Genomic DNA, 24,004 nt, shown 5'->3' with positions numbered 1-24,004 from the left:
GTCTGAAAAAAACGGAAGGGAAATGGCTTTCTCATTGTCATCTGGGTTTGTTCGTTATTATTGGGTTAATGAAGGCAATGATCGCTATTGTTCTTAATTGTGAATGCTTCATACCTGGTCAATGAAGAGGTTACAGAACTCTTGTAGTAAAACTATAAGCCGAGCTGGAATGTTGTAAAACTTGGAATGACTCCAGATAAGACAGATGGTGTGGAACAAAGGGACAATGAGCATTCGGGTCTGTGGGAATTCCGCCTCCTGGAGGCCTTGAATGTGCCTCCTCAGAGGTCTTAGGTGAAGTTCCACATCACGAGCCTCGAGAAGAGCTGGAAAATGGAAACATAGTGTCCATTTTAGAAAAGCAAAAAATTAAAAACACTTTCCAAATCCAAAGAGACTGTCACCCAAGGCAGTCATAAAATGCTGCCGAGTTTCCCATTCTGTTATTTATCCTACAGTCTACAAGTGAGCAGTCTGGAGGGCTAGAGACTGCCCATTTGTAACTCAGCCTCCCTGGAGAGCGCTGGTCTAGTTACTCACAGACCATGAGTAATTGTAGCTGAAGACCCACAGGGAACCCCAGAGTCTAAAGAGAGCTAGACAATCCCACGGAGACCTTGTGGGATGAAGCATCTGTGTGGTCGCCACCTCACAGCTGGGATGCCAAGCTTACCTAGAATGCACGGGACAGGCACACCGCCACCACCTCATCTCAGTTTCCTATGCGTAATTAGGGCAACAAATAGGGGAGCCTTCTACTACGTTGTTCACTAAGATCTGGTTAAAATCATTAGGCATGGTGATGAAAGAAGCTTGGAACCAGATAGGAGGCATGATAGCACAATACCACGACTGATCTAAATGCCACAAAGCTCGCACTATCTGAAGACTAATTTTATAGGGACTTTTACTCAGACAAAAATCATGTTGAGCATTGAAGGGGAGTAAGGAAAGAGCCTCACTTTGGTACTGAAACTGTCTCTCACCCAAAGCTGGTTGTGGGTTGTACTTAAAGGTGAAGAAAAAGCCGGGTGGTGGTGGTGGTGGTGGTGGCAGTGGCAGCGGTGCACACCTTTGATCCCAGCACTTGGGAGGCAGAGGCAGGTGGATCTCTGTGAGATTGAGGCAAGCCTGGCCTGCAGAGCGAGTGCCAGGACAAGCTCCAAAGCTACACAGAGAAACCCTGTCTCATAAAACCAAAATAGGTAGATAGACAGATAGACAGATAGACAGATAGATAGACAGACAGACAGACAGACAGACAGATAGATAAAAGTGAAGAACAAAGCTAAGCTTGACTTTTTGGCGGCTATTCCCAAGGATTCTTGCTGAAGGCAAACAAGAAAATTCTGTTGGCTTTTGTCTCTCACACCCACTGCTAGATCTGATAAGAAGCCAACTCAGCCTTCCCTCCAGTAATAGGGCCTTGAGAAGAGAGAGGGTTCTGGGCCATTTCTTCTCCCTCATACATGAGTGTATGCTTATTGATGATAATTTAGAAATTAAACAACCGCACCACAGTTAAGTATCCTTCCCATGCACTAAGTATGTCTGTCTTCAGCGTGGGTCTTTCTAGGTAGGGCATGGGTTTGAGTCACTAAAAAGTTTGAGCCACTGAAATCTCCAGTTTGTATGCTCACAATGTTCGGAAGATTCCCTGGGACTCATTGGAAACGTTATCCCATATTAACAGAAGAAAAATGCCACTTGCTTCTATTCATCGAGGGTACAAGGCAAGGTGCTTGGCGCTGCCTTTGGGTGTGGATGAAACCTCCTTCCAGTGGTTCCGAGAGGAGAGTTTGCCTCCAGGAGCCACTTGAGGGTGTCTAAGAACACTTACGTTTGTCCCAGTTGGGATGGGGACAGTGAGTAGCAGTGAAGGGTGCTATTAACAGATAGAAGCTGGATGACCTGTCAGAACAAAGAACCATCTAGCCTAGGTCCATGACTATAGTGAGAAACACTGCCCTGTGTCCCATAGTAGACAGAGAGAAACTCTGTGCTGTGTCCCATAGAAAGTCCCCAGTGGAGGGTTGGAAAGGGCAATTTGGCCATTGGGAAACCAGAATCCCAGGAACTTCCAAATGGCTAATAAGCTTCAAGAACTGGGAATCCAGATCCAATGAGACACTAACCACCCCTCCCCAGCTTTCCAAAGACAATTCTTGGAGGCAAACATAAAAAGGACATTTCAAAGTGAATTTTAATTACTTCCAAATGGCACGCAGGAAGGTAAATGTGTTGTAATGTTGGAAACAAGCAAAATGCAAAAACAGTTATATTTGTTTAGCTTTGAATGTAAGATGCACCCTTTAGTACCATATGTACCTGTATTTGCTTCAATATTGACAAATAAATGAACAAGTTAGGAAAGTGGGGAGGAATGTCATCTTTGGAATAGATTAAAGGAGAACACTGAGGACAAACATGAAAAAGATTTTTTTAGCTAGACACCTTCTTACAGTTTCTCTGTTCTGTGGCTCTAATCTTTACCAAAACATCCACAGTGACACTGGGCATTTGTCAGCCAAGAAATCAGAAATCAACCTGTGGAAGATTCTGAGTAGTGGATCCCTAGATGACACACAGCCCAGGTGCTGTCTGGAAACCTCTACTAAGGACTTTCATGGACACCAGCTAAGGAGGGAAGGCCTTCCCCTCCTTATACACCTTCCAGATAAACCTTCTCTGTAACAAGAGATTCTTAGCCCAGCAGGGTGCCGCAGCCCTTGAGTTTCCCCAAATAAACACACAAAATTTATACTAATTATAAAATTGTTGGCGGGTGGCTTGGGCTTCTTATTGGCTAAGTCTGTCTTAATTATTAACCCATTTCTATTAATCTATGTATTTCTGCATGGTCTTGGCTTACCAGAAAACGCTTCGTACATCCTGGAGGTTCTACATGACGACTCCACCTGCCTACGTTTCCCAGAATTCTCCTCATCTCCTAGTCCTGCCTACACTTCCTGACTAGCCAATCAGTGTTTGATTCGCTAACCAATAAGAGAAACATATTACAGAAGGACAACCCCCATCACTTCTCCCTGGGTTTATTGGGTGGGTACATAGCAGATGAACTAAAAAGGGTTTGGGACAGCTGGAAGATTAGATACAGACATGGAGACAAAGCCACCTTTAAAAGAACCAAGTGGAGGCTGGAGAGATGGCTCAGAGGTTAAGAGCATTGGCTGTTTTTCAGAGGACCTGAGTTCAATTCCCAGCAACCACATGGTGGCTCACAACCATCTGTAATGAGATCTGGTGCCCTCTTCAGGCTTTTGGGAATACAGACAGACACTGTATACTAAATAAATAAATCTAAAAAAAATGTTTAAAAATAAAAAAGAAGAAGAACCAAGTACACACATTCCTGTCAGCTACACCAGGGCCAGGGGTGAGAATCTGGAGGATCTTACCATTTTCTACAGTGGCAAAGATACCATTCAGAGCAGGAAAATAACTGCTTTGTCTTGCTGACAGTATCTTAAGCATCTTGAGGACAATAGGAGCCTGAAGCTAAAGTGGGAAAAATAAATACTTGAATAAATATGCAAGCCACATTACTAAATAAATCTACTCTCTAAAAATTTACATTATATTCCACTCACACAACAGGCACAATATTTCTTATTGCATTCATATCTTTACACTGGGTGTGTATACGTAGGCATGTGTGGAGGTCAGAGGTCAACTTGCTGGTGTCACCTCTCTGGTGGGCACTGGGATCAAACTCAGGACATCAGGGTCAGCACCAAGTGCCTTTGCCTGCTAAGCCATCCTGCTGGTGACACCAACAGTATTTGAGACTCAGGGGCACACTGGCTTCAAGGTGAAAGTAAGTTTAAATAAAGGTTTCCAGTAAAAAAGGAAAAACAGGTTTGCATACTACACAGATAAATTGTTAATGATCTGTTCCAGAAAAATCCCCAATCGAGAGAGACATAAATGAACAGAATAGATTTTAGAATATTATAGTCAGTCAGTTGACAGGAAGCACCCAGCAAAGAGAACAAAGTTAGTTCGTCCACAGCCAAGCAACATCCTACTCCTTCCCCCAAAGCAAACTGACCACAGTGATTGTACTTGCTAGCTGTGTGTCAACTTGACACAGTTTAGACAACTGATTCTCAGCCTCCTCATGCTGTGACCCTTTAATATAGTCCCTCATGCTGGGGTGACCCCCCCCAACCACATAATTATCTTCACTGCTACTTCATAACTATAATTGTTCTACTGTTATGAGTCACGTATCTGATATGCGACCCCTGTGAAAGGGTCATTCAACTCCCAAGGGATCGCAACACACAGGCTGGGAGCAGCTCATCTAGAGTCACTTGGGAAGAGGGACTCTCAACTGAGAAAACACCTCCATAAGATTTGCCTATAAGCAAGCCTGCAATGACTTTTCTTAATTAGTGATTGATGGGGGAGGGCCTAGCTCACTGTAGGTGGTGCCACCCCCCGGGCTGGTAGACCTAGGTGCTATTAAAAAAAAAAGCAGACTGTGCAAGCTGTGGAGAGCCAAGTAGTCAGGAGCACCCCATCATGGCTTCTGCATCAGGTCCTGCCTTCAGGACCCTGTCTTGGATTTCTGCCATGGCATCCCTGAATGGACTACAAACTCCAAAATACAATAAACTCTTTCCTCCTCCAAGATGTTTTTTAATCATTGTCTTATCACAATACAAATCCAAACTAAGACAACAACTAAATCTTGCCATCTCCAGCCTTCTTCCCCCAACCCACTGAACTGCTCATTCTCCTGTTAAATCATATTTCCAATGATCTCAGACGCTACCAAAATATCCTTATAAAAGCAATTAGCTTTCACCCTCATTAACTTAAAAAAAAACACACATTTCCCGTAGACAGCACTGTGGAGTAAGAAAAGTGTGGTCTCCTGGGTCATACAAAGACTGTTAGACTTTTCAAATGACCAAGCAATGGTGCCTATCCCAGAGTGAGCTTTGCTCATTTGATTTAGAAATAATCCCAGCACTCTCTACTCACTTGACCATATATGCACTCCAGGTTTTCATGCCTCATAGTCCAGAAGTCCAGCTCTGTCTCAGGAGTCGGGTGGAGGCCACTCAGCAGAGGCTGTGCTGAGTCCTTTTGTATAACTTCTTGGATCTGATGTGACCATTTAATAACTACAGATTCAATGGCATGGAGTATTCTGCGCTCATCTGATTGTAGCCTACAAATGTTGTATGATTAGTAAAAGCATCCAACAGTGATTTACCCAAATAAAAACAGGACACAGAACTAACAGTTATTTTTAATGTATCTACAAACCAGTTTCCTCCGTATAAATCCTTTTTTTAAAAGTCCATTATTTTCACGATCCTAGTTTGAGTTTGGCATTATTGTATTCCATGTGCATCTCAAATGCTAAGAAAAATGATAAAACTCAGAGAAAAAGCGTCATCAAAGTTCCCAACCACAAATGGGGCATTGTTACCGCTCTTCTCCCAAGGTTCAGGGGCCACTGCGGAAAGAAGGCAGAAAGACTGTAAGAACCAGAGGCTGGGGAGGAGCAGAACAAAACAGTGTCTTCTGGACTTGACAGGACCAATGCACTCATAAAGTCACAGAAGCCATGGATGCCTACACAAGACCTGCACAATTCTCAATACAGGAGTCTAAAATGGCTGAAAGACACTTAAGAAAGTGTTCAACATCCCTAGCCATCCAGGAAATGCAAGTCAAAACAACTCTGAGATGCCATCTTGCTCCTGTCAGAATGGCTAAAATAAAAAACACCAACAATAATTTATGCTGGAGAAGATGTGGAGAAAGGGGAACACTCCTCCACTGCTGGCAGGAGTGCCAACTCATACAGCCACTTTGGAAATCAGTATAGCAGTTCCTCAGGAAAATGGGAGTCAGTCTACCTCAAGATCCAGCAATTCCACTCTTAGGTATATATATATATATATATATATATATATATATATATATATATATATATACCCAAAAGATGCAAATTCATACAACAAGGACGTCTGTTCCACTATGTTCATAGAAGCACTATTTGTAATAGCCAGAACCTGGAAGCAACCTAGATGCCCCTCAACTGAAGAGTGGATAGAGAAAATTTGGTACATTTACACAATGGAGTACTACTTAGCAGACAAAAATGGAATCTTGAAATTTGCAGGCAAATGAATGGCACTAGAAGAAACCATCCTGAGTGAGGTAGCCCAGTCACAAAAGGACAAACAAGGTATGTACTTACTCATATATGTATATTAGACATGGAGCAAAGGATTACCAACCTACAATCCACACCACCAGAGAAGCTAGGGAGCAAGGAAGACCCTAAGAGAGACATACATGCTCCCCCAGAGAAGGGGAAAGAGACAAGATCTCCTGAAAATTGAGAGCATGGGGAGAGGGGAGAGGGAGTTATGAGAAAGAGAAGGGGAGGAGAGGAGGGGAGAGGAGGACATGAGTGAGCAAAAAGATTGAGTGTGTGGCAGAGACACAGGAGAGCAAGAAAATAGGTACCATAATAAAGGGAGTCATTGTAGGTCTAAAGAGAAATCTGGTGCTAGGGAAATGTCCAGAGATCTACAAGGTTGACCCTAACTAACAATCTAAGCAATAGTCGAGAAGCTACCTTCATTGCCCCTCTCCGATAATGAGATTGATTACTACCTTATATGCTATCCTAGAGCCTTCATCCAAAAGCTAGCTGATGGAAGCAGAAGCAGACACCCACAATTAAACACTGAGCCAAACTCCTGGAATCCAGTTGCAGAGAGGGAGGAGTGATGAGCAAAGGGGTCAAGACCAGGTTGGAGAAACCCACAGAAACCTGAACAAGAGGGAGCTCATGGACCTCAGACTGATAGCTGGAAAACCAGCATAGGACCAACCCAGAGCCCCTGAATGTAGGAGGACTGGGAAGTCTATGCGGCCTCTGGTAGTGGATCAGTATTTATCCCTATTGTACAAATGGACTTTGGGAGCCCATTCCACAAAGAGGGATACTCTCTCAGTCTAGACACAGGGGAGGACCTAGGCCCTGCTCCAAATGATGTGACAGACTTTGAAGATCCCCCATGGAAGGCCTCACCCTCCATAGAGAGCAGAAAGGGGATGGAATAGGGAGTTGGTGGGAGTCAGGGGAGAAGGGGAAGGAGAGGGAACTGGGGTTGACATGTAAAACAAGATTTGTTTCTATTTTAAATTTTAAAAAAATTTATAAAAATAAAACAAACCAGGCAACATTATAGCATAGAGTGGGAAGGAGCTCACAAGTTCCCAGTCCTAACTGAGGTCTATTGACAGGTGATGGCCTCTGGGGAAGGCTGAGTCAGTTTTTAAGGGTGTGGCTCCTGATAGGTTGGCAGTGCTCGCACGGATGGCCCCAACTCCATGAGTATATATTGGTAGCAGGTCTGAACTCAGTGGGTTACTTTAAAAAAAAAAAAATCAAGAACCAGAAGTTGGGAGAGGAGATGGGAAGATAAAGGAGTTAGTGAGAATAGAAGTGGGTATGGTAAAAATACATTGTATGAAATTCTCAAAGAATAAAATTACTATATTAAAAACACTGATACGCCTTTAATCCCAGCACTCGGGAGGCAGAGGCAGGTGGATCTCTGTGAGTTCGAAGCCAGGCTGGACCGACAGCCTCCAAAACAATACAGAGAAACCTTGTCTCATAAAACCAAAAAAAAAAAAAAAAAAACCACTGATAAATGGGGTTGGGGAGATTGCTCTGTGGTTACAAACGCTTGCTGCTCTCCCAAAAGACCTGAGTCTAGTTCCCAGCACCCATGTCAGATGGTTCATAGCCACCTGTAACTTCAGGCACCATAAGTATACACAATACACATAATTAAAAATAAAAGAATAAGGGCAGGCGTTGGTGGCACACGCCTTTAATCCCAGCACTCGGGAGGCAGAGGCAGGCGGATCTCTTGTGAGTTCGAGACCAGCCTGGTCTGCAGAGTGAGTTCCAGGACAGCCTCCAAAACAATACAGAGAAACCCTGTCTTGAAAAACAAACAAACAAACAAACAAAAATAAAAATAAAAGAATAAAATCAATCTTACTAATGGTAAGATTGATAAAGAATTACCATATCCTTAAACACCATTTTTCCCAGAGGAATATTTTCTGAGATTAGGAAAATTGCTTGTTTTCTTTAGAAAGTGACTCATAGGCTGAGGTGTGCCTCAGGTGACAGAGTGCTGGCCCAGGATGCACTAAACCCAGGTGCGGGGGTCGATGCCTGTAACCCCAGCGTGTGGCCGTGGATACAGGAGAATCAGAAGTTAAAGGTTACCCGTGGCTGCATAGTGAGTGTGAGCCAGCCTGGGTTGCATGAGACTTCATTTCAAAACAAACACACACGCACACACCTTAAAGGAAATAAAATACATTTTAAAAGCACACGGTTTTAAAGTAACTATTTTGCAAACAGCCCGAGAGGTGGAATGCTCAGTGGGGATGCTAGCCACTCATTCTAATATACTGTTATTGAGCTGTATATGCTGTTACTCACCTGGTCACTGAGTAATGCTGGTCTAGGTCAATATTTTCTGCAATGGTAGGAACTGGTAGAAGAGTTCTTCTTGACATTTTGCCCCTAAAAACATGCGTCCTATTTTTCATGACTTCTACGTGATGTTCCATATCTTGTGAAATAAAGCACGACCAGGATTTATGGTTGTTCTTGTTAGAAAGAATAGGGACTAGTATCTAGAGAAGGAGCAACATTTTAGAAGCACTTAATCAGCAGACAGCGAGTACCTTGGAACACCTTTTGTGTTGTATGAATTCTCTCATCAACAAAATCACCCAAATAACTTTGACACCGAAACTGTAAAGAGTGGACCAAGCTGATTGACACTGAACCATTGAGCTACGGGGCTCTTGTAAAGTGGAGAGGAGCAACTGCTTGCCCTTTATTCATCCACCAAGCATTCACTGGAGCTCAGTAACTCAAATACTGCGGGAAATCAGTGAATCTGTTTTGAGTAAAGCTTCTTAATTCAAGTTGAGCGTGTTGGCAGCTGTGCCGACAGAAACACTCTCTGGATCACGTGGAGGCCAGTAGAGAGCAAGTATTCTCCAGCTGGGTGGCTTCCCAGAGTAGAGAGATGTCCAACCCAACCACAGTGAACTCCTTTTCCACAAAACGTGTAGAATCATCAAAGCCTACAGCCCGATGGATCTCATGGAGGTGTTTTCTTAATTGGAGGTTCCCTCCTTTCAGGTAACTCTGGCTTGTGTCAATTTGACAAGAAACTAGCCAGCACACACTCCAAAATACTCATCTGTTAATATGAGGATAGCTATAAAGCCAGAAGGAAAATGTCCAGGAAGGTCAGAAGTTCAACTTGAGTCTGAAATGTCAACTACACAACCAGTAGAAATTCTAGGGCATGTGGCTCGCTCTCTCTCTCTCTCTCTCTCTCTCTCTCTCTCTCTCTCTCTCTCTCTCTCTCTCTCTCTCTCTAAGAATAGAGAACCTGGCTGAAGAGAGCTGAGGAGTCGCTAGCAGGACACTGAGTCACTGTATGCCATGCCAACCCTTGGGGTGTTTGCCCTCCTGCTCTATACCTTCTGGCTCATTCACAGCCTTGTCTGCAAGGGAATGAAAATTATGAAACAGTTGTGATGTCCTTGCTTTTTTTTCCCTGCCCAATGCTCCTCTCAAACCAGGGCATGAAAGCAAAGGGGAGATTATTTGAGAAATATGAATCAGGGAAGGAAGAAGAGTTAATGGAGGGTGAGTAGGATCAGTGTATATTATATGCATATAGAAAAGGTCCCAATGAAACCCAGTTAACTATAATCAATATGTTTCAATAAAAGTTAAACCCAATACTTGGTAATGCCTTACACCGTCTATGGATGTACACATTTACATTCAAAGCATATTGTAAATGCTTTGGGGATCCTGGTATGAGACCAATTCAGAGAAATGTTGGGAGAGTAACTTTGGGGGTTTTCTATGGTCTTTTGCAAAGCACAGCTCATAGAGTTAAAACCCCACCAAGTCCCACCTGGACCTGCCAACCCTCATCTAAAGGCAGGGAAACTCAAATCATAAATTGTTTCAAACTTTGCTGGGTCTTACAGAAGACTCCGTGCAGTAAACACTTCTTGAGTGCCTGCTTCATGGAGAAAACCATTCCAAGAAGCAAGCATAGAAAACCTGATGGGGGAATGTCCTTCTGTATGCTGTGAATATCTGTTTCTCTCATTGGTTTAATAAAACACTGACTGGCCAGTAACCAGGCAGGAAGTATAGGCGGGGCTACCAAACAAGGAGAATGCTGGGAAGTGGAAGGCAGTGAGTCTCCAGAGAGATGCCATGTAGCTACCAGGAAGACATAACACCAGGCACTCTCCAGTAAGATAAAGCCATTGTAGGAATACATATATTAATAGCTATGGGTTAATAATTAAGAGAGAGCTAGCCAGTAAGAAGCCTGAGCCATCGGTCACACAGGTTATAATTAAGCCTCTGTGTGTTTATTTGGGGCTAAGTGACTACCAGACCTGGCGGAAAAGAAACTCCATCTACAAAAGCATGTCCTACAACTGGCTATAACCAGGGGTGGGGGAAAACCTAAGCACAGCATTAGAGACCTGGGCAGCCTGAAGATAGCATGCTGTCCAAACTGGACATTCAGGACCCACAAGAAAATGACTGCTGAACTTGCCAACACAAGATGGGGCATTAAGACTGAGCATGGCATCCCACCATGGGGAGTGGGCTCCAACAAGTTAGTACTGCGTGGGAAATCAAGATTCACCAGACTCAGTACAGATTAAGTGACATTTTTTCAGGGAGAATGCACTTACACAAGAAGCAGGCGGCCACCACAAATTCCAGCTCCAAGGATCCACCCAATCCCGAAGCAAGAGAGCGTTGGGAACCCAGATCTAGTCCTACCCTCCCTCATGTCCGCACCTGTGACCACACCCAAAGGGGCATGGTCCATGCTACAGGTGCAGGTGGGGTGGATGTCTCACTACAACTCCCTCCTTTGAGTCTAAAGAAAATGGTTTAGGCGTGATGAAAAACTATACGCAAAGATAGCAAATGTCAAGTAAGCTCTAAGAGAAGGAAAAGTAAGAACAAACCATGTTTGTGTCGTGGTCCTACTGCCAGGGACCCCTCAGCTAGTCCAAGCTTCATGACTGTCCCACCCCCTACATACAGAGAGAGGGAGGAGGCCCCCCTCCACCTCTTAAGAGCCAACACCCTCCCGATGCTTAAGACCAAACCTTTAATATCACTGGACTCACCCCACACCGCAGGAGAAGGGAATTTGTGAGCCATTACTAACTTCATTACTTCCATTCTCCAGATGTTAAGTGAAACTCCATTTAGTGGCTACTTTCTAACCGGGAATTTTAAAAAAAAAGGGGGGGGTGATACCAACTTTCTAAAACATAAGCTCGTCTCTGAGCCCTGAGTGCAATACCTTAAACCTATAGTTAACTGGCAGGACCTAGTCGGTTCAGGTTGGCAGGTAAACGCTTCCAGAGTTTTGGAAGGGGCCAGGGAAGAGTGGAAGGGAGGAGTGGTCTGATGAGCAACAGCTTATTCCGTATTAGCTTATGAACCTAACGTGGTAGAAACAAGCTAAATGTGTTCACTCTGTACACCTGGCCAAAAAAAAAAAAAAAAAACCAAAAACAAAAAAACAAGCTGAGGCTTCTATATGCTGGTCTGTTTGGCTATCCTGGGATGGTTCAGTTAATGCCAGGTGCCTGGAGGTAAAGAAAAGACTCAGATGGTCAGAAAGTAAAAACGGATCAGTACCTCATCTAGGAACGCAGTTACATGTGTGAATGATGACGAAGGTAGTTCTCCAAATAAAACCGCTTGGGGGAAATCACTTTCTCTCAAATTTTCCGTCGTCTTCTTGGCAAGGTAAACCAGCTTGTGTTTCACGTCTCCTGGAATCTGGAACAAGAGCAGGATAATTAGTTCAAGTTCACTACAGCCTCTTTGTTAACGGGCAGGATTTGCTGTATCCCACGTGTAGACACTGCCAACAGAAGAAGTAAAACCCTGGCATCTCACCCGTGTTTACAAACAAGGTTGGTTGGTCTGTTGCTCTTCCGTGTCCTGGAAAAAGGGGATTCTCTCCTTTTTTTAAAAAAAGGAGACATGTCCATTACAGCAGACCTGCATACAACTTAAGAATCTCATAAGCAAAACCAAACATGAGGACATTTCGATCTCTAGTGTGTTTTTTTGTTTTTTTATAATGTTTGGAAATAAGCCAAACCAAGAGAATGGCAAGACACAAGGGGTTAATTTGTATTTCTGTTGTCAAGTCAAAGAACAGGAAGTGTTTAGCCAAGAGAGTTTAACATTCCTATAACTGTTGAGTCGTTTTTGGTAAATACTACACGACTCAGATTCTGTGCCACGAGCTTAAGCTTTATCGACTTGTTTGACAAACTTTTTTTTCCCCAACATTATAATTAGGAGAATACCAAAGCAAAGATACTCAAAGCTCACCAAGCCGTAATGCAACCTTCCTGCTATGTCCTAATACTCTTCACACCAATCCTGATGACCACACCTGGGATGGTGTTACCACTTTACAACCCTAACCCCAGGTGCAGCTCTGCTGGAAGATTACCCACTGGGCCAGGGCTCCCAATTCAGGAAGGGAAAGGAAACAGGCTAAAGCCTGGGCGGATTACTCGCTACTCCTCCCCACACCTTTCATTTTATAATGTTATTACATCGTGGAGCTGAAACCACACCAGAGACTTATTCAGCTGCACACAATTTTAGGGGTCGTATTTACGTGTAACTTTACAGAGCACACTTCTTGTACAGACACACACTGGGGGTGAGGTGGGGTTCCTTTATTTGGGAAGCAAGAATTTACAGTTGGAGAGTAGAGAGATGAAGATGTTTGCTTCCCTGAACCCACGTGCTCATAGTTTACAACCATCTGTAACTCCAGTTCTGGGGAACCCTACACCCCTCTTCTGGCATCCATGGGCACCAACGCACACAAACACATATGCAGGCAAAGCATGCATGCACATAAAAATAAAATGAATATATCTCCTAAAAAAGAAATTGCAATTTAATTGCCAGGATAATGTTCCTTGAAATGACTAATTGTTTCTTCTACAAAGATGTTCTGTGTTTTAAACGACATCAGCCAGTCTTGTTTGGTTGTTGCTGACTTTTTTGTTTGTTTGTTTGTTGTTGGTTTGGTTGTTTGGTTTTATGTTTGTTTGTTTGTTTGGAGAGTTATTTATGTTTTTGACAGACTCTCATGGTGTAGCTCTGGATGTCCTGGGACTAGCTAGCTACATAGCCCAGGCTGGCCACCCACAAACTCACAGAGATCCTCCTGCCTTTACTTCCTGAGTGTCAGGATTAACGGTATGTGTCAAAGCCTGACCGGCCTGTCGGTTTGTTTGCTTTATTTTTTAGAACTCAGTTATTTCTTCCTAGAACAAAAGATAGCAGATACTAAGGCTATAAGGGCTTTGCCAAACACTTTGCTGTCATTGTATAAAAGGATAGGACTCTGGAGTTCCCACCGGGACTGAAACAGAAGTTATTTGATCCAAAAGCACACCTAGCACTATACACCCAGGCATCACAAGTTGTGTTGTTGTTTGTTTGGTTTGGTTTGATGGTTTGTTTGTTTTGTCGTTTTATAGAACTAACTCTGCAGGCAGGTACCCCTTCTAGAAAACTAACCTATACCTTCTTATTCAGATCCGAGCTGGTGCACACGGGGGAAAAGGACTTCTGTGGAGTCCCAGAGTCAGATAAGTTTAAGCCTCGCAGCGGGGCGTCCCTCTCCTTACCTCAAGGGAAGCCGAGAGCCGCCCTGCGTCTGCGACACTGAACACCAGGCTGTCTGGACCCGTGCTCTCCAGAAAGTCCCCGAGGGTCTGCCGGTGGTCCTCGCTCTCCAGGTACTGGCTCCACGTCTCCTCCGGGAGCGCCAGCGCCAGGCGCAGGCGGCCGCCAAGGAAGCGCACCCGAGGGTCCAGGGCGAAGCGCTGCGCTCTCCGGGCCGCCGCCTCCTCCTCGTCTTCCTCGTCCTCCTGCTCCGAGAGGCTGAGATGAAGCACAGTCCCTTCCTCCCGTACTGCCATCTCGTACCTGAGAGGGGAGTCCTGAAGAGGATTCTCAGAATCGTGCACCACGGAGAGGCCCGCCGCCCTCTGAGGTCCCGGAGCTGGCGCCCCGCAGTTGTGCTCGCAGCGTTAGACACGCTGGTGAAGTGGTGGCCAGGACTGCATCGCGTCCCGTTGCCCGGGAGATGGAGGCCCCGCCCCAGCTCCGGAGATAGGGCGGAGCGAGAGTCCTGGGACGCCTCGTGCGTCCCAGGCACTGGCAGGGAAATCAATCCAGGAAACCTGGGATTTTCTCTGCCTTTGCCTCCTGGGCATCTCGAGGTCTCCCAAAATGTCCCAGGACTGGTTAGCTGCTCTCGATTCAGCAATAGTGTCTTGAGCAGATATGCCTGCTAAGTTCAGTACCCTGGTTAGTTTGTCTAACCCCTGGAAAGGGCAGCCTAAGAGTCAGTGTTTAACAATGGGCAAAGTATGCCCCAAAAGTAGTTAGGTAGCAAGCTTTGAATTCTCTTCTGGACGTTGTCCCAGTTGAGATAGATAGATAGATAGATAGATAGATAGATAGATAGATAGATAGATAGATAGATAGATGTTAGATATCCCCATTTAACTGTCCTAGTTGCCAAAGTTGAAGATCTAGACATCACAGGTCCTGATTCCCATCTCCAGACTCCGACAGAGTCTGCAAAACACTCTTTGTAAAGGCCAAAATGCCCTGCAAGATCTCTAACATTTGTCAGCGCCTGGCTTCCATTCCAGGGCCCAGAGATCTTACCTTGTCATTCTCTGATATTCTCATTAGTCAAGCAGTAAGGATTTTGAAGGGGAGGGGAGTCTTCAAACTAAACAGTTTTAATTGATTCCTTTTCATTATTCACTTAAAAATAAACATTTCAGCCTCCCCAATCCCTCCAACAGGAGGTGCCAAAGGGAGGCTGGCCCTTGATAATCCATGTATGTCTATAGTAAGACTTGAACATTTTTGTTGTTGCTGTTGTTTTTTGGGGGGGGATATTGCCTCTCATAGCCATCTATAAGTTTTTCTGGTTACACTATCAAATTCTCCAATTTAAATACGCTTCTGGACAGTCTCCATAAAGATGTCACAGTTATAATCAAGTCTGCCTGTGGTCCATGGTGTCTTTTTCTAGTGTCCAGTTGTTAGGTGTGGGGACCGTTAGTGTTCAGGCATCTGTACCGGCTTGCACTTGGGGTTCTGACAGGATACACCCTTAGCTGCAGCCACTAAGAGCAATCACCTGTGCGTGTTCACTATGCTCCCTTTCAAAAAGGCCCTGCCCACCTCGCATTTCTCTCTCCTGCTTCCTCTCTCCCCCCCTCTCTCTCTCTGCCTGTCTCTCCCTCTGCCTGTCTCTCTGTCTCCCTCCCCTTCCCTCCCATCTTCTGCTACTCCTGTCCCCAGAGGCTGGTCTTCCCCTCTCCCCTCCCCCATTTTCCCATTCACTTCCCCCAGTGAAAACCCCTCCACCCAAAGCTCTGTCAAAAGGCATCTTTCTCTGGGAGCGCCACTCTTTAGAATTACAACACTAGCAGTAAGTTTATATTCGTTCGGCCTTATATTCTGGGTTTGCACATCCCTACCAATTCTGGTTCCAGGGAGACCAGAATTCTGTAAATAACAGGTCAATTAGATTGAGGAGGTGGCTTACTGGGTCGGAGCAGGAGCCCTGCAAACCTGACAATCCCCGGAACTGTATCCTCAGATCTCACATAAAAAGCCCCATTTGGTGGTGTGTATCTGTAACCCCAGACTTCTAAGATGAGACGGGAGAAAGAAACAGAGAACCACCAGGAATCCCACAAGTCAGTGGGCGAGCCTGCAGTACACAGACATAGCAACTAACACAAGAGTGGCCTGCTTCAACAGGTGAGAGGTGAGATCAACTCATCAGAGTGGTCCCCTGACCTGTGACATGTGCCTGCCACACACGTCATACACACATGATCACTTAATAAAGTTACTAAAAAAATCAGATTATAAGTTAAACTACTCTCAATTGAGGCAGGACATTTTTTGAACAAAAACACAACTGATGGGTAATGGTCTTCTGTGTATATGTTTGTCTTATTAGTTGATAAATTAAGTGCTGGTGGCCAATAGGAAAGCAAGATAGGTGGGACTAAGAGTTGAGGATAATTCTGGGAAATGTAGTCAAAAGTAGAGAGTCGACATGTGATCCTGGGAAGAGAGGACGCATGAGAAATATATATATTAGTAGTCATGGGTTAATACTTAAGACAGAACTAGCCCTAGACATTGGCCGACAGCATTGTAACTAATAGAGTCTCTGTTATTTGGGGTTGGCAGGGCTCAAGGACCAAGCTGTCAGGAAGAATGCTCATTACAAAATGCTAATATTAAAGTGAGATTTTCAAGTACTTAAAAATCTAACAAAATAGGGAGTGAATATGTAGCAAAGTATTCAACTCAGTAGTAAGAACAGCGAAGTTGCATTGGAGAGAGCCTGCCAGGCTTGGTGTGGTATTCACTAAGGGCAATGCAATTTTAACTTATCACTGGGGTCTTTTGTTTTGTTTGTTTTTTTTTCTTACAGAACAATACTTTATTTTTCAGAAAGCGTTTATGTCTGCCGTTAACAATATCTAAAAATAAAAACATGAACGCCACAGAGTTTGTATCTTTCATCGGCTGTAGATAGTAAGAAATCCATTCCTGTAGGTAATTTATATCTCAGAGTAGTAAATTCATCACATAGAAAGGCATGCTTTTTTTGTTTTGTTTTTCAGTATTGTATCAAGCATGATATAAAAGTACCAGCCAGGTGTCGTGCCGAATTCACCCGTTTTCTCAAAAAATCTTTATGAAATACCTACTGGGTGCCAGTTGCTGCTAGGGATTTTGAGTATAGCAGTGTGCCAGCACACTAAGCTCTTGTCCTCATGTTCCTGGTTTAAGCTAGACTTACGCTGGCTGGATTGAGGCTATTTGCCTTACATTTCTACAAACTGGTATATGTGTCCCAAGCAACCATTTATTTTTTATATTACTTATTATTTATTTATTTTGGTTTTTTGAGACAGGGTTTCTCTGTGTGGCTTTGGAGCCTGCCATGGAACTCACTCTGTAGATCAGGCTGGCCTCGAACTCAGAGATCCACCTTTCTCTGCCTGCCAAGTGCTGGGATCAAAGGTGTGCACCACCACCTGCCACTCCCTCACCCACCAACTCTGAGCAACCATTTACCTTCTGGGTGCTTCAGTTTCCCCCACCTGAAATAGGAAAGCTAATTAACCTGTCAGTAAACACTTCCTCACTGGCCTTCCTTTGAGAGGAGCTCACTTTCATATTTTTTTTTTAGTTGGGATGCCCTTGTTAATTGGTGAGCAGTGTGTTGAAGTCACTCTCTACAGTTGGGCTGGGTTTCACATGAGACTTTGCATCTTGTAGTATCGTTTTATGATATTGGGTGCATCCATGGCTGGGCCTCCATGTTTAGGACTGTAATATCCTCTTGGTGCAGTGCCCTTAATCAGTGTGAAGAATATCTTTTCTCACCGTGTTTGAAGTCTGTTTTTGTCAACAGCAACAACTGCTCATTTAAGAGTGCATTTGCTTGGAATAGCCTTAAAATGTCCTTTCCTTCCCCCCTGCACCTGTCTTTTGTGGGAAGGTGTATTTCTTGGAGATAGTTCCTGTGTGGCTTTGAGGAATTAAGACCTATTGAGAGATGCCTTTTCCTTGCCAGCCGCTTTGGTTTTTTTCCCCCACCAGTCGCCTGGGCTCCGCCGTGTTGTAGTCCCCCAAATAACACACAAGACGCTGTATTAATTATGAAGCTGTTGGCCTTGCTTGTTTCTTACTGGCTAGCTCTGACTTAAGTATTTACCCCATAATTGTTAATCTAAGTATTTCTCTTACCGGAGAAAAGTTTCTGGACTTCTTACCCCTATAGCAGCTACATGATGACTCCCTGTGTTTCTCCTACCCAGAGTCCTCCTGGACTCCTAGTCCCACCTATCTTGCTTCCCTATTGGCCAACAGTGCTTTATTGACATATACACAGGACTTCCCCATCAAAGACCATTGACATTCAAAGCAACTGCTGAGAGGTGTGAATTGATTCCTGCCATTTTGTTGACTTTGTGGTGTTTGGTTCTTTCCCTCTTCCTCTCTTGCTTAAGAATCACTCTAACATGGTTTATTCCCCACCCCCCACTTATTCCCCCCAACCCCCCCACTTATTCTCCCCCACCCCCCCACTTATTCCCCACCCCCCCACCCCCGTCCCCCCCCTTGTGGATGGATTTGTCTTTCTCCTCAACCCAGACAATTCTTTCTGGTATAAGTATTTCCTGTAGCGGGCCTGTGTAAATTCTTTAGCCCACTTTTCCATGGAAAGTTGTTTCATTTTTGTTGTTGTTGTTGTTTGGTTTTTTTTGTTTGTCTCCTTCAATTACAATGTGCAGCTTTGCCCGGTAGGTCTTGGTTCTAGCCTGGGTCTGGCCATTGCCGTCTTCCTGAACTTGAAGCACACCCTTCCAGGCCCCTTCCCCGGCTTCACGTTTCAGCTGACAAGTCTGTTTTCATTCTAATGCACCTGCCCCTGAATATGACTTGGACTTTTGTTTTTCTCCTGCGCCATGTTCCGTCTGCTTTCTTTGCTCTGTGTATTGGGAGGAGGGGGGAGTTGGTTCTAGCAACATGCTGAGGAGAGTTCTTTTCTGGTCTTGTGGCTCCGTGTCCTGTGTGCTTCCTCCATCTGGTTTGGCGTCTTTACTAACTCTAAGAAATAGGCTATCCCAGACACTTTAGAAAAATAACTTCCAGCTTGCAGAGTGAGAGTCTCTTCCACCTACGAGGCTGTTAACCTGTATTTGGTATTTTCGGTCTCATTTTCATTTGATCTGTGTCCTAGATGGACCACTCCAGCTCTGCCTTGTCAAGTTCAGATGTTCCTCTCCTTGGCCGTTCTGTAGTTGAGCGTTTCCATGATGCTTTTTTATTTCGCTCGCTGTGTTTTTCATTCCTAGCACGACTTCAGATGGTTCTTCTTCAGTATGTCCTTCCCTTTGTTGGATTTCCTTTCACGGTTTGTATTACCGTACCGTACTCCATCCAGGTCTGGGTTTTCTTAACCAGGAGCTGGTCGTATTCTTCTTTGATTTCTTTTGGGTTTCCCCATCTGGGATTTCATCTAACTCACCCACTAACCGAGTGCCCTTGCTGTAGGGATCAGTTAAGTTCTGCGGGATTCCCCTCGCCTTGGTTTTCCATGTATTTCTTCATGGGGGCGGGGGTATGCATCTGGGCTTATTTCATTGCTTGGCCTTTATTATATTCAGCTGCATCCTTTCAGTTGAAGCGTTTGGGATACTCAAGTGGTGTTGAGCAAAGCCTTCCCAGCAGCCTGGTTCCAGAGCCGCATCAGTCCCAAATAAACACACAGGAGGCTATATTAATTATGAAGCTGTTGGGCGTTTGCTTGTTTCTTACGGTCTGCGGGACCAGGCCGGACAGAAACTTCATCTACACACTTTCCCCCCTCTCTACTCAGCCAGTTTTGTGCCCCACCCCCTCTCCAATCAACAAGACCATTTGTGTGGACCAAATATTCCTGGAGGCGTGGTCTTTCACGCAAGCACGGTTGACTTACCTAGGCAACACTCTTAGACAAAAATGTCCCTCTCTCCCCAGCAGCTAACAGTTGCCGACAGCTCCACCGTTAAGGGTGGGGTTTCATAGGTCTTGTGCACACTGTTGAAACCTCTCTGAGTTTGTATGTGCAGCTGCCCCGCTGTGCCCAGATGCCACCGTTTCCCCGCAGTTATGCAGCACCTCTGGCTGTTAACACTCTTCCCATCCCTCTTCGGCTGTGCTTCCTGGAATGGAGAGGGTGTAGTTTTGTTCCGCGTTGGGCTGAGCCGAGCATCCTGCGGTCTCTTGTTCTCCGCACCTTGGCAGTTGTGGGTCTGTGTTAAGCACCGTCTACTGAAAGGAGATTCTCAGACAAGGGCGGAAACACTCTGGGCTTTATGCTTTACTCTTCACCTAAAGGCGCGGAAACCACACCTTCCTAGCTCTTTATAGCCCCGCGAAACCCAATCTGTGGGTGTGATTTCGACCTGAGAGGAGGAAACCGTTCACATCATTGAGAAAACAGGCGCTCTCACTACAGGGTGCTCAAGATGAAACACAACCACAGAGCACTCTAGAGACTTCTAGAAAAATGAGCTGCGCATGGCTTCGATGCAGGGAGCTTCTTTCTGGAAAGCTGGGCACAAGGCTGGACGCTACATTAGGAGCTGTAAACCTGGAGTAGCCAATGGTTGGTTAGATAAAGTGGAAATACAGTGGAATGACATTAAAAAGGACAAGAAATGTGTCTACATGCTTCCTGGAACGATTTTTAAGATACTTTTGAGAGAGAGGAAAAAGAGATGATGTAGGCACTGGCTACCATCTATGAAAGCAGAAGGGTTGTAACACATAGTATTGCTTATATATTGCTTTATGAAACACGGTGGAATAGTCTCCAAACTTAAAAAACAAAAAACAAAAGTGTTTGTACACATGGGACAGGATGGAGGAAGCTAGACGTTTCAACATACTTTTTGTAGATGACTTGAGAGCACATTAATACATAAAAGTTTAAACCAAGTCTATAAAAATCAAAAGTAAATGAAGCCAGTGCATCAGCTGTGCGTTGGAGTCAGTGGGGGGAGGGGGAATCACGTAGAATGAAATCTCCTTGCTTTAAAGCAGCAATTAGACAGTATGTCCCTCGGATGTAAATCTAACCTAAGGACAAGCAGAACTGCATACAACAAAAATAAGGTAGCATTTTTAAATGGGTTTTCCAAATTGTGGTGTTGTTGATAAGTCTTCTTGGAAGGCTGCCTGTGTGTTACGGGCAGGAAGCTGACACAGACTGGATTCCCTGGCACTCACAAGTCATTTATAAGGGAGCACTCACTCTTGAGGGGCCAGGTGGAGGTCTGTCAGAAAGTTGAGAGCGAAGACTTGCTCTAGCCCACTAAAAGACTCTTAAACTCTTTCGACTGAGACAAGGGAGCCACACCTTTAATGTCCATGGCCTCAAGTCAGGTAGCGTCTGGATATTAGCTCACCTGGGCAGGAAGGTGCACACTGTCCAAGGAAGCCCTTTTGGGGTAGTATCATGGGCCATCGGCTGTGGTGTACCAGCCTGCATCAACAATTGGTGGGAACAACTTCAACGCTGCCTGGCTGGGGTGGGGAAGTGGGAGGTGGGAATCTATGCCACCTCTACATAAAGGCAAATGAGTTGAAAATCACAACTACCGTGAGATTCCACCTCATGTCAGTCAGAACACAAAGAAAGTCAAGAAAGCAAAGGTTAGCAGGGTGGTGGCACTCGCCTTTAATCCCAGAGCTCGGGAGACAGAAGCAGGCAGATCTTTGTGACTTTGAGGCCAGGCTGGTTTGCTATAGTTGGTGTTTCTGTTCTGCCTGGTCCCACAGCTGCTTTGCCCCAAATAACCACAAAAAGACTTATATTAATTTATAAACCATTGGCCGATGACCAGGGTTTCTTATTGGCTAGCTCTGTCTTAATCATTAACCCATTTCTATTAATCTAAGTATTTCCACGTGGCCTTATCTTACCAGAGGATTCAGATCTGTTTACTTCCTCCTCGGCTACATTGTGTCTCTTTGCTGTGCCTCTCTGCCCAGCAATCTCCTCCTCTCCTAGCCCCGCCTATCTTCCTGACTCGACTGGCCAATCAGTGTTTTAATTCATCAACCGATAAGAGAAGCATATATACAGAAGGACATCCCCCCATGGGTCTACAGAGCTAGTTCCAGGACAGCCAAGGTTACACAAGAAACTCTGTCTCTACTCACCCCCCACCAGAAAAAAAAAGGTGGAGATACTACACAGTGGACCTGAGTTTGGTTCCCAGAACCCAAATCCAGTGGCTCACAGCAGCCTGAAACTCTAGCTCCAGGAGTTGTGGCCTTTGTACACATCACATGCACACGATGAGCATACAAGTAGGCACACACACATAAATAAAAATAAACAATTTTTAATGTTTATAGGAAGGTGCCGGGATGGTAAAGGATAGAGGTATGCATCCCCTTATTCACTGTTGGTGGGAATGTATATGGGTGCAGCCACTAGAGATTTAAAAAAAAACCCTAATGTAAAACTATGCCAGGTGGTGTTATATCACTGTGATCTCAGCACTGAAAAGGTGGAGATAGGAAGAGCAGGGTTTAAATGTGCCTCATCTAGGTAACAAGTTTGAGGCCAGTTTGGGCTACATGAAAACCTGACTCAAAAAATCAAACACCACCACTACACACACACACACACACACACACACACAGAGAGAGAAAAGAAAAATAATCAGACATAAGATAGATGAGGTTACGTTGAAAACCCTTTATACCTGGTTCTGAGATTAAAGTTTCAGCATAAATTCATATCGTACTTTATCTTTTAAAGATTATTGCTTAGTTTTGCTTTCTGCAAAGGGTTTAAAATTAGAAACAAGCGGAGTGTTGACATGATAATTACTTAAAATACGGGAGTGGGAGGAAGCTGCAAGCACTTTCAGGAAGTGCCAATGCCCTGACAAGGCTTGTCTGTACGGAAGGTAAGAAATGCTTCTAAGGGAGCAGGGGTGAGAGTGTCAGAAAGTGAGGGAAATCTTATCAAGAACTCGCTGCTCAGTCAGGACTGGAGTTCTGCTCCCAGCACCTTGTCAGGTTGGCTCAGCGGCACCTGTAACTATATCCAGGGAACCCCAAACCCTCTTCTGGCATAGTATTGCTCGTACATGCATACACATGCGTGCAGACCCACACCACACATACCATGCATCACATACACACACACCACACAGAGACCACACACAGTCACACACACCACAATACCACACACCACACACACATATACACACACACCACATACACACCACCCACCCCAACACACACCATGCATACACACACACCACACACACACACAAACCACACAGATCACACACCACACACATACCACATACACCACACACACACACACACACACAGTTAAAAGATAAATAAATTCAGAAGGGAGCTCCTCTTAAGGCGGCAGGTTGTCTGGCAGTCCTGTCACCTGCATCCTGAGGGATGCTCAGAAGCTAGGCAGTGAGCGGGTGTCTCAGGTGAGGGAGGGTCCAAAGAACAGTGTGTGGGGGTGGGCGGCTCAGTTTCTTCCCACTTACAGCGAAAGGTCAAGGCAGGTCAAAGGAAGATAGGTAGGAGCCAACCCAGACAGCACCCTACTGCCCCATGCCTCTGCCGTGAGGCAGCTGTAGACAAAACAAGGAATACTGTACCCAGGCTGAGCAGAGGCAGGGAGCAAGGATACTCCAGTGCTCTCACCAGCCCCACCCAACAGCACCGTACTCGGTCTAATGAAGTCTTACCTAGAACAAACAGAACACCTGTCACCCTCAACCACCACGGTTGAGTCCCTAGGGGAGGGTCTACACCTCTTCAGTCAGCACTTTCTAGAAACGCCCTTGCAGACCCACGTAGAGGTACATTTCCTCTAGATCCAGTAGAATTGACCATAGAGATTGAGCATCGCCGCAAGCAATACTTGTCGACTTGACTTCAACACATCTCTTTAGGTCGTGGGTTAATTTCCAGATGAAGGCAACGATGACAAGACCATGAATCCACTTAACACGGTGTAAAGATTGCCCACACAACCAAACTGTACTCTTCTTCCCCAGGGATAGATGACAAAGGCCTTTGAGGAACGCAGTGCTGGGTTAGATGTGTGTGTGTGTGTGTGTGTGTGAGAACTTGACACAAGCTGGGAAGAGGGAACATCAATGGAGGAGTTGACTCCAGCGGTTAGCCTATTGGCAAGTCTAC

At 45.0% G+C, this 24,004-nt stretch overlaps 1 protein-coding gene across 1 annotated transcript in view; it reads right to left on the bottom strand.

The window, feature by feature from the left end:
- Dnah11 (dynein axonemal heavy chain 11) overlaps positions 1-15,361 on the bottom strand; it is a 308,279-nt gene extending 292,918 nt beyond the window's left edge. The window contains exons 1-6 of the mRNA XM_040742314.1: positions 13,834-15,361; positions 11,804-11,947; positions 8,525-8,721; positions 5,014-5,203; positions 3,420-3,519; positions 115-326 (exon numbers count right to left, since the gene is read on the bottom strand). Coding sequence (XP_040598248.1) covers positions 115-326; positions 3,420-3,519; positions 5,014-5,203; positions 8,525-8,721; positions 11,804-11,947; positions 13,834-14,127 — 1,137 coding nt within the window. The 5' untranslated portion in view covers positions 14,128-15,361. The remainder of the gene's footprint in view (positions 1-114; positions 327-3,419; positions 3,520-5,013; positions 5,204-8,524; positions 8,722-11,803; positions 11,948-13,833) is intronic.
- Between the last annotated feature and the right edge of the window lie 8,643 nt (positions 15,362-24,004).

This window comes from Mesocricetus auratus, unplaced genomic scaffold (genome assembly GCF_017639785.1).
Source record: "Mesocricetus auratus isolate SY011 unplaced genomic scaffold, BCM_Maur_2.0 Super-Scaffold_15014, whole genome shotgun sequence".
Lineage (NCBI taxonomy): Eukaryota > Metazoa > Chordata > Mammalia > Rodentia > Cricetidae > Mesocricetus > Mesocricetus auratus.
The sequence above is the reverse complement of the archived record's forward strand: the minus strand, read 5'-3'. Positions and strand labels throughout refer to the sequence as shown.